This window comes from Lepisosteus oculatus, chromosome 19, assembly GCF_040954835.1.
Source record: "Lepisosteus oculatus isolate fLepOcu1 chromosome 19, fLepOcu1.hap2, whole genome shotgun sequence".
NCBI lineage: Eukaryota > Metazoa > Chordata > Actinopteri > Semionotiformes > Lepisosteidae > Lepisosteus > Lepisosteus oculatus.
Window position 1 is genome coordinate 7074674 of NC_090714.1, and position 11189 is coordinate 7085862.

The 11189-nt window shown below is 43.1% G+C and overlaps 2 protein-coding genes across 4 annotated transcripts in view; both read left to right on the top strand.

Moving 5' to 3' along the window:
• wdr24 (WD repeat domain 24) overlaps positions 1 to 5085 on the top strand; it is an 18364-nt gene extending 13279 nt beyond the window's left edge. For 2 of the 3 annotated variants that reach the window (XM_015360003.2, XM_006637060.3), the window contains one exon: positions 581 to 5085. In XM_015360003.2, coding sequence (XP_015215489.2) covers positions 581 to 749 — 169 coding nt within the window. In that variant the 3' untranslated portion in view covers positions 750 to 5085. The remainder of the gene's footprint in view (positions 1 to 580) is intronic. The other variant, XR_001479947.2, reaches the window with a different exon arrangement.
• Positions 2936 to 11149, top strand: igfals (insulin-like growth factor binding protein, acid labile subunit). The gene is made up of 4 exons (XM_015360007.2): positions 2936 to 2996; positions 5460 to 5693; positions 6483 to 6589; positions 7181 to 11149. Exon 4 carries the CDS (start codon positions 7186 to 7188, stop codon positions 8989 to 8991), a length of 1806 nt encoding a protein of 601 aa, XP_015215493.2. The 5' UTR covers positions 2936 to 2996; positions 5460 to 5693; positions 6483 to 6589; positions 7181 to 7185; the 3' UTR covers positions 8992 to 11149.
• Positions 11150 to 11189: the final 40 nt, after the last annotated feature.

Below are 11189 nucleotides of genomic sequence, written 5' to 3' on the forward strand. Positions count from 1 at the left end.
TTCGGTAACATAATAAAGTAATCCTGGGCACTTAAGTATAAATTCACTTTTAATTTGAACACCTAACATGAAAGTTAATAAACAGTCATTAATCATAACTGTCCTTAACGCTACGTTCTTATACTTAAGCGCAGCCAGGTGTCTGGGTGGGAGGTTAGAGAAACACTGCTGCGTGCAGGGTTCAAATTTACACTTCGCCCGTAAATTGTTTTATTCGTTTCTTTGACCTTTTTCCTGGTTGAAGTTTCCAGATACATGATTATTGAATAGGGGGGAGCTGATTGTATCTACGGGCAGGTAAACCAATACGCCCACCTTAGCATTCAGCCTTCTCGGAGAAGGGTAGATCGCACTGTTAAGAGGCAGTAATGGATCTATTAAAAGGTGGTCCCCCTGTGTGGGTGCCATTGTGGTAATAGAAACAGTCTGCAGCATGGAGAAGAGAGGGGATTCACACCGCAGCTGGGAGACTGAACTGCTTCTGCCACCCTGTATGCTCTCTTGGCCCACACACACTCGCATGCTGTCAGTATCTCCCCCGGTTTCGCCAGTGTCCTCACGCCTTGCTGTGTTTCCCCAGGTGCCATCAGTGTGCCAGCATCTGTGCCGTGTGCCACCATGTAGTGAAGGGGCTGTTTGTGTGGTGCCAGGGCTGCAGTCATGGAGGACATTTGGAGCACATCATGAACTGGCTGAAAAGCAGCTCCCATTGCCCAGCTGGCTGTGGGCACCTGTGTGAATACACCTGACGAGGTGGGGTGGGGGGCTCATTCATGTCCGACCCGTCTCCTGAAGGAACATGCCAGGCTCCTCTGGGGAAGAACTATATTGGGTGCGGAAAAGGAGGACGCTGGCCGTGTTCCTGTTCAGGCAAGACGATTTTAAGATCCACGTACTGTAAATCTCAAAAGAACATTTTCTTTATCGGATGTGCCCTGCTAGAAAGCCTGCGGGAAATGGGACAAGCCGGAAGAGCTGTTTTTATTTTTCCTTACACTAAAACAAAATCAAGAAGGAACGCAGTAAAAAGGGGGTTGAGTTTGGGCTTTGCATAAGTCAGGACACTTGACTTTGGCTCTCCAGCTCTGCTCCTTGAGGGCAGCAGTCCAGCAAGCCCTCCTGTAGCCATCTGTTCTGTACAGGAGAATTAAACTGGTCCAATTAAGCCTTGACTGAGTTAACTTAATCCTTTTCCTGAACTCTTGCATTGTTAACAGCATAAAGAGACCTACATAAGCTGCTGGACTGTTTTTATGAGTAGCATTAAAAGGTCAATGAGCAGACATCTGCAAAGCAAGTTGACTTCCGCTGATTAAACAGCTGATCGGTTAAGTTAATAATAAAACCTCACACATCTCTCTCCAGGATCAGGGCCGGAGGACAACTCTGCTTTAAAAGGAATTAAGGTGTTTTTTTTTATTATTAAGACCACATAATCTAAGTGCGGTTTGGAGCCAATTTGCAACTGTGTTGTAAAAGTTTATGCAATTCTTTTATCTAAGGATTTAACACAATTTAATGCAGACATCTACCAGAAGTGCCACACTTATACCTTATTTTTAATGACAAAAAAGCAAGTTCTGTAGTATAATTTATTTTTTCTGTTGGCAAATGTTGTTTGTGTATTTTTTGGTTGGTTTTATATTTATTTGTAAGTCAAATACCATAATATAGAAACGGTGACAGGCTAATTGCTGCCTCTAAAAATGGTTTCTGGATTCATTTGTTTACACATGATGCTTGAAGCATTAGGCCACTACAGGGGCTTTTGACTTTTTTCCAGTTTTTTAATTGTCTGTATAAAGTCATGAAAAGTATGCAGTCTAATTTTAAACCTAGTTTATCATCTTCACCTGTGCAATGCTACCTCACACGTTTGTGGCTCTAGTGAATCGGAAAAACTGCTGTTTGGTGTCCTGAATTCTCCAGCAGTTCTCTAACGCTCTTGCTTCCTATCAGTGGGGCAAAAAATAAGTTCTGCTCTTAGAAGTCTTTTCTTTGTAGTGCCGTGTGTCATTGGTCTCAAATGTGCCAGGTACTCACCTTGCCTTGTCAAGTGAATGCTGTGTTTTGTAAAAACAAAACTGGAATGGTCAAAGTAGAAAGTATCTTTATGCATATTTAAACTCTCAGTGGTGTTGTTGGTGCAAAAAAAAAAAATCAAGTCCAATTTTTTGGAAGGTATAGTACAGCATGCAATTAAACCAAAACTTACTCTGTAAACAGATTGGGGACATGTAATACTATGTAATACTGTACAAGCGTACACGGCACAGAAAGAGGATCATTTAGTTAGCATGATTTTTATCCGTCATCTGCAGTGGCAGCATGGTGCTCCTTCGAGAACAGTCACAGCACAGGGACCCAGGACCACAGGCAGAAATCATGTTTTAGGGCATTTAAGACAAAAAATATCTTTATGCAAACGATTGTGGGAGTCTGGAACCAGTGCCTGACAGAAGGGATCCTTTATGAAAGGGACATCAATCTGTTAGTAGCCAAGCAAGCAAGATGGGCTGAATCACTCTTATCTGTAACCTTCGCCAGTGTTTTAAGTTGTCAATATCTGTTTTGAACTCTTGTGGTAGGAAGATTTTCTTATAGATATGTTAACCATAGATCTTTGCTTTATTACTGAACCTGAAATTATTCCATTTAAAACTCAAAATCTTTCATTATAATGTTGTTTTATTATGGGTTTTTGACTTAAAACCCTTGTGAATAACAAGTACCTGCATCCAGAGCAAAGAAAGCAAAAGGCTGTTATGCTGCCCGTGAGCTGTGCCCATGCCATTTGAATATTAGTTGTATTAAAGGCTGAAACCATGTTCCCTCCTGTCTTTGTTCAGATGGATCTAACTAGGACTTGGCAAGCATGCCAATGCAAAGTCCAAGCTTATTTCTCAAACTGGCAGTGCCATTCCCAGGAAAGCCAGAACACATTGACAGTCCGGTGCCGAGCTCTTCTCAAGGACTGGGAACTGGAGTGGACTCAGGTTTGGACAATCCCAGGAAGCTCTCTTATTTACCTTGCTGCTCCCTGGTACACTGTGTGACTGAGTGACCCGGGCTGTCCTGGCTTCTGTTTCACAGTTTATAGCACATAGCCCCATCTTTTCTGTAAGCCAATCTGATGACTCTTTTGAAGCGTGAACTTTGAAGCCTCCTGTAGAATAAACAGATTTGTGTGACATATACAATACTGTGCATAAATTTGGGGTTACTGCACTCTAAACTCTTAACTTATTGCTGTGTTGTCAGACTTTTTATTGATGCAACACAAATTTAGCATAGTCAACATATTTCAGAAGGAAATTTGCAGTAGTTCAGCATCAATATTTTGCTTTCTGCTGTTCCAGAAGAATGTTTCATACCTTACCATCAGAACATTCATGCTTTGATTAAATGCAGGAAAACGCATTTAAAATTAATTGCCATACTGCATACGTTTTTACCAGGAAGTAGCAGTGCCTTTACTGACTCTCGGGGCACCAGTATTTGCAAAACCCTTTTATTTGCAACTGCTGATTGTTGTTGTCAGTATGAATCAATTTGCAGCCGGACTGGATAATATCCAACTCCAGTGTACAGCAGAGTATTTCTCATTGAATGACTAATTATATAGCAACCTGCGTTTTTTTGCCTATGGGAACAGTATACGAAAGTCTGTGTTTATCCAGTAAAGTATAGGATTTTCCAATCTTCTGCATTCATGTGCAGACATTGGAGCAGGTGCATAGATTCTCTTTGGGGTTTTTTGTCGATAAGCAGAATCTTAATCTTTGCTTTTTAACGATGAGCAAACTAATGTCAAAGTGCGTTTTCATTCTTCTCTATATTTGGGTCATTGAAATTGAGCAGATTTTAATATTTAGAAAGGCACCAATTGCTGGAGCACTTTGTAAATGCACTTGATTCCAGTCATTTTTTCACTTGTGTCCGGATGTAAAAAGAAGCAGACTGCAGATCAGATCCATCTCCTTTTCTTCAGACTGGGCACTCAGTTGCTGGAATGTGAAAGCTGAGCAAAGGATACCTACCCCCCACCCCCTAGGAATCTGGAAAATAATCTTGTCTTTTGCCCCCTTCCCCCAGGAAGAGACATATTATCTTCCTTTAGCTAAAGGCCTGCTGTTGAACTCCTATTCTTAGCTCAGTTGTGTCTCTTCTTGTCCTATTTTCTTATCTCTTTTTTTATATCTGAGCTTTCAGGTTGAAAGGTAAATACTGTCTGAGTCCCAAGTGCATGATTTTCCGTGGAAAAAAAAAGAGCCCATAGTTCAAAGAACTTTGCTTCCAGTAGCCAGATGTCACAGGGTTGTCATCGGTTCACCTTCCTAGATCCATCTAGTTTCTCAGTAGGGGTTAGGAATGGGCTGCAAAATCGCAGGGCTCTGATTTCTAGGGTCTCAGTCTCTTCAAAATCATTACCCTGGTCAAACGTACTCTAAAATCAAAAACCTCTCTTAAATGCTGCTATTGGGTACACTCAGTAGAAGATAAAAACGTTTGATCAGGTACATGTTAGTCTGTTCCTGTTGCTTTGTGCTAAATCAGTTGCAAAGAGCTCACTTGCTGTGGTTTTTTGTGATGTGTATTCTATAGTTAGACATTTAAGATGAAATATGCAGCTAATGACTAATAGTCTGTTACTGATTTCTGATTGTAAATGAGAAGACCCCTTAGCTATAATCAAGGTGTTTAAAGGTAGAAAAGTCTGTATTTAAACCTCCCTCGCTGGGTAAGGGATGTAACGTACTTTCTGCACCTTAAAAAAATGTGGGTTTCCCTGAGCTTTCAATGCGACCGAGAAATATTAAAGTTGAAGACTGTGGCTTCCCTCTTCTTTCCTTTCACTACATTTTTTTTCTCCTTTACCTTTGTTTTTCTTTTTCACACCTCTCTTTTCCTTGTTTCTTTCTCTTCCTCCCTGTTTTTCTCTCATTGTTGGATTTATACACTCTGTTTAGGTACCAAGTCTGTGTTACCTTGATGATTGTTCACATTTGTTCATTATTGTGTATGGTACCACGTAATATTCTGTTTCCCCTGAAAACCCAATAAACAAATTGAACTTCACATTTAGGAATGGGAGGACTGTATGATTTTTATTACAGAACATAATTTGCATCCAGTAATTTATTTTCTTAAATATAGTCTTAGTTGCAAAGTTTTTTCCTTTGCAAATGCAAAAGCTGCGAACAGCTTGTACAACACATTTGACCATGAACATATTCAATTTGAAAGGGTCTAGGGTGTGCGGATTACTTGTAATGAAGTTGATTCGTACCTCCAGTTGAGTGGTTTGTGTATCAGTTTGTGTTGATTCACAAAAAGAGCTGACTGTGATTTACACATCAAAGATGGTTTTGTTTACATGCAATATGGGCTTCAAAGGGTAGTGGTGGTTTGAGGCTACTGTGTCATGTGTACAGTAACAGTGTGCTGAATGCCTGTAGTTGATCACTACCTGGAACGTGAGGAGAATCGTCAGTTCAGAGGCATTGCTCAGCTGATATGCACTGCAACCCCACCACCTCCCAGAATTCCATCAGCTCTCCCTCTGGAGCTCCGCTGGACTACAGTTCCCGTTGTCGGTTGTCTCCAGCATGAATCTGGAGAGGGGCACGTAAGCATGGATTATGACAGCCTAGACCAAAGTGAAACTACTATCCCACCCTCAACATGAGAAGGTATGTGTCTGTAAGAACTGAAACCTGGATTTAATTACGGATGCAGCATGCATGCTTCATGTATAGCTCAGCTCAGTTTATTGTTTTATGCACAAGTGTAATGAAATGCTTATTTGCATGTGTGCTCCAATACAAAGATATTAAGGAAACACCAACAACATAAACACAGAACAGCAGCAGCAACACTGAGTTAAATAACATACAACCTAAACTCTCTCTGAATCTGGAAGTTTGTGCCTTTATGCTTCTATAACTTTCACCAGAGGGAAGGGGAGAGAAAAATGAGGAACCAGTATAACTGGTGTCCTTAGCGATACTTCCAGCCTCCCTGAAACAGCCAGTTGTAAACAAATCCTATATATATTTACTCTACTGTAGAAGAGTAAATCAGAAGTTTCTGCAAGTTTAGTTGTCATTTTTTTTAAATGTTTGCAAATAATTTTACAATAAAAGACATACATTTTCATTCCTGGCAATACCAAATGTTGTACCAAAATGTGTTTTGGCCTGTTATTGAGTTAGATCTTCAGAATTAACTTAAGAAATCACTGGTAATAACATCATGGTCTATTTGGCAAAAAGTAGTTCCAGCTATAGTTTAAAAAGGCACTTTTTCTGCAATGTAGTAAAGATACCAGATTCTGCTAAAAAAATAAAAAAATAAAATCATGCACTGTAATCATGTATTTTCTGAAAACATTCAGAAACTGAACTAGATTTTTATGCAGCAGGAATGAAAAGGTTAACTGGCTCACTGGGACTGATCTGTGGGTCTGACTTCTTTGGCAGGAGAGGGATAGGAGAGAGGAACAGCTCGGGCTGTGTACAGACACACAGACTGTCAGTCCTGCAAGAGGTTGTCTGACCGAGTCTAGACAAGACTACAGGAACTGCAGGTAAGGTGGATTTTTTTTCAAACAAGTTCCCTTGGATAACTCATTACGAGCAGTCTATAGAATCCCAATATTGCAATGTAGGTATGCCAGTCAATATTCTGACAACCTTGTTACAATAATTGTTAAACTCTCTGGTGCTTTTCAACATGAGTGTAATGAGTAATGTTGAAAAGGGATCGCTTGTTCTCTTACCTGCAGCCCTCCACACCAGTAGTAGGCAGTGCTCTGACAACCCAGCGCAGTGGCTACTTTGCTGGTGTATTCTGCTCCAAGAGCGGGTTTCAATATAATGACTAAAAATTCTGGTTGCGGGTGGACGGCCACACTCCAATGTACCCGCATGATGTTTCATTAATCCCAAATAGACTTGGAAATATACTTCTCCTCGGCCCCTTTTTCTACTGCCTAACTGATAAGACCAGCTTTGTCAAGAGCCAGCTTAACATAATTTGTACTGCAAGTAAAATTTGAGGACGGTAACGTACAGTAAATGTCATATGGTATATAGAAAATCGGACATATTCATTGGATGTTTCAAAATGGTGTGGAAAGGGAAGGAATGTGAGACTGGTCTTTGCCCTCTTCCCTCAGTGGTAATGTACACCTCTGTGCTGATCGTGGGCTCTGTGCTGGGCGTGTTGGCTGTGACTACGGAGCCGGCTCAAGAAATAGGAGAGAAGCCCTCTGAGCAGCCCATGCCCTGTTCTAAGGGCTGCACCTGCCTGCTCGATGACTACAGCTCCGAGCTCAATGTCTACTGCAGCTCTCGCAACCTGACGCACGTCCCGTCCGACATCCCCTCCTCCACTCACTCTCTGTGGCTGGACGGCAACCTCTTCACTTCCCTCCCAGCCTCCGCCATCAAAGGCCTGCCGGGGCTGGACTTCCTCAACCTGCAGAGCGGTCAGCTGACCAGCATTGACCCCCACGCCTTTCGTGGGCTCCGGTCCCTGGCCCACCTGCACCTGGAGCGCAACCAGCTGCGTTCCCTGCCTGCCGCGGTCTTTCAGAGCGTTCCACACCTGGCCTCCCTCAGTCTGCAGAACAACCAGCTGCTGAGGATCGAGGAGGGACTGTTCTCTGGGTTGGCCAGCGTTTGGCTCCTCAATCTGGGCTGGAACGCCTTGGTGGTGCTTCCAGAGAACAGCTTCCAGGACCTGCTGGGCCTGAGGGAGCTGATTCTGGCTGGCAACAGGCTGGCATACCTGCAGCCCCAGCTCTTTCAGGGCCTTACTGAGCTCAAAGAATTAGACCTCACAGGCAACTCCCTGAAGGTGATCAAGGCGAACGTATTTTTGAAGCTGCAGAAGCTCCAGAAGCTCTATCTAGCCCAAAATCAGATTCACACTGTGGCACCCCGGGCTTTCATGGGTATGAAGTCCCTCCGCTGGCTAGATCTCACCAACAACCGGCTGTCTAGTGTCCATGAGGAGACGTTCCTGGGCCTACATAGCCTCCACGTTCTCCGACTATCCAACAACTCCATCAGCAACCTGCGTCCTCGCAGCTTCCGGGACCTGCAGTACCTGGAGGAGCTGCGACTGAGCTACAACAAAATCAAAGCCCTTGGGGAGCGGATTTTTGAGGGGCTGAATCACCTGGAGGTTTTGGAGCTGGAGCATAACCAGATTCAGGAAGCTCGCATGGGCACTTTCCTCGGCCTTCCCCACCTGGCAGTTATAAATCTGTCAGGCAGCTGCTTCAAGAACCTCCCGGATCACGTCTTCAAGGGCTTGTCTAAGCTCCACAGCCTCCACTTGGATAAAGGTTGCCTCACCAGAATCTCAACTCAGGCTCTGTCTGGACTGATGGGACTCAAGCGACTCTTTCTCCAGTACAACAATATCTCCCTGATAGAGCGACATAGCTTCCTGGAACTCCCTGCACTTCAGCAGCTGGATCTCCGGTTTAACAAGCTGGAGTCTCTGTCCTCTCACATGCTCAATGGCTTAAAAAACCTGGATTACCTTCTGCTGGCTGGCAATCTAATACAGCAAGTCCCTGCAGAGATTTTCATACCCCTACAGCGGCTCTCCTGGCTGGATCTGTCTTCCAACAAGGTAGAACACCTCCAGAACGGTACCCTGCAGCTCCTGCCCAGGCTTCGGTATCTTAACCTCAAGGACAACGCCCTCAGCAGCTTCCCCTCGGACATTCCCGCCACCTTGGAGCAGTTATGGCTAACTGGAAACAACTGGAATTGTGACTGCACCTCCAGACACCTTAGGGATTACAGCTTGAGCAAACCGCAAGTTGTCCCCCGTCAGGTGGAGACCCTGGCTGAAGGAGAGGAGCCTCACATGGTCGTCCAAGTCTTCAACAACATCACCTGCAGCAGCCCGTCCAGTTTCGCAGGCATTGACCTGCGGGATGTCAGCAGTGAACACTTCCAAAACTGTTAAGAGGGGTGAACAGAGAGAATAAGGGGTGGGGGGAAATTTGGTCCAACCTAAAGATTCATCAAGGTGTTCAGGGTCTCCTTTGTAATTAAACGCAGACAAACCCATATTAAAACAGTGAATGGCTTGACACAGGGCTTTGCCACCCTGATCCCGCAGAGCAGAAGTTCTAGTCGTGAGGGTTTTATGGGAAAGCAAGTTATTACACCTCCCAGTTAAGCAACATATTGGTTCAATTAAGTAATTTACCTGGAACAAAAATAAGAAGAACCTGTGGCTCTGTTGCAGACCCTTGACTAAAGAGTGAATACAAACTGCGCACGAAACAGCAGAAACAAACAAACAGTTCCAGGCAGTTGGGCCTTGTATAGCTGATGATCATCCAGGTCCACAGTATTTATGGGGTGCTTAGTCAGACGTGGTAGGGCTGGGTAAGTCAACCAGGCAGGCTTTTGCTGCTAGATCTTAATCCCTTTCTGCAGGGGGAATTGTAAACTAAGAATCTTTTTTTAAAATTAGGAAGGCAGGAGACCCAGCCTGGCCATGCGCAGGGCTCAGAAGAGCAGAGATGCAGTGTGACGGCCCTGCTCTGTTCCCTCGTCCCTAATCAAGCTTCTTTGTTTGTGCTTAGTCACCCCAGGTGCCAAGACAAGCAGAAGCAGATAAAGACCTGCCTTCTCTCCAAAACCTGGCTCCAACAGATTGCTGGAACCGAGCTATTTATAGATTAACCCTGAAGTAAGCCCGTTCTGTTGGTTTTGGAGCCAAAACTCTGTAAACATCCTTTGCGGTGGTTAAAAAGAAATAGCAACAGAACAAGAGCATTAAAAAACAAAAAAAACATTTACGTTTACGCTTCAGGGTTCACTCTGCTGCTGGTGTTGCCAGTGGCACTGGTTAGCAATGAGAAGGCAAATAAGCTGCAAACAGGAGCGTCATTATCTCCCTTTTAACAAATGTTGCATCTGTCCCATGTAGGGCAATGGTTGACAGATATGTCATGTTTTACAGCATAATTACAAGAAGAAAAGCATTTCACACATCCTTTCTCACCTTCCAGCTCTCCGATATTTCATTTTGCCTGCCTTGGTTATCTGGATTTCTGATTACTGCCCATTGTGGTTTCCCGCAGCACAATTCTTAAAAAGGAGGTGCATTTCCCCTCTCTCATTGAAAGACTAGAAAAAACATGAATGCTTTAAAATGGTTTCTGCTCTATCACAATTCTGCAGGATTCAATATGGCCACATTAATACTATGGTAAATCTTTTGTGTAGCTATTTAAACATCTGTGAGCATAGAACACCTTTTGCAATGTATCAGCTTTGCAACAGTGTTAGTTGCTCAAAACCATGTGTGACCTGCATTGACATTACTGTATAAGTCTATTTCTACCAATTTTGTGCAGAATAATTGGTAGAAATAGACTACCAATATGGACGAACAATATATGAACCTATACCTTTTCCATTTCTGTTATTACCACAAGAAAACACTGAACTAGGAGGTTGGCTCTCCATGCTCTACAATTGCTGCCTAAAAATGTAAAAGTGCCTTTTGTGTTTTAATCTTATTTTACCATTTAAATAAGTTGCCCAGAGACTAGAGGGTTCAATGTGATACAGCTGGAATTAGAATAAAGTAAATATTTACAGAGGGAATAGATAAAAATGGGAAAGTAAAGTGTTTCAACAGTTAAAGGGACAGCAGAGAGAACAGTTGGACAGTTCTTACTGTCCCTGAACAGGTTAAGAACTCCAGTGGAACTGGCTGCAGAAGCCAATATCATGAAATAAAGGACCCAGTTTTTTTCTGCTTAAAACGCCCGGAGCCACTAGATTTGCATGTATTTTTCCCTTTGAAGTGTTTCTGAAAGGTATTGCTGAAAATGACTGAAGTGAAAAGGGTGTCTATAGTTAATACTGTAGCGATTGCTTTCTCAGACCTTGTTGAGCACTCATTAAAAAAAAATACATTTATCAATTAACATAATTGTGCTGCTAGGGAGTTTATACAACTTATGGGTTTTTTTATTTTAGCAGGCAGCATGTCAGCCAGCCCTTGGTTAGTTAAGGCTTGGTTCAGGCATTGCCACCTTTGTCAATTTTACAATAAAATACAGTGAGATACCTCAACATACAGGGTTTAAAGAGACACTACTCAAGCTGATGTGCATGAAAGACAACCAATGCAACACTAAA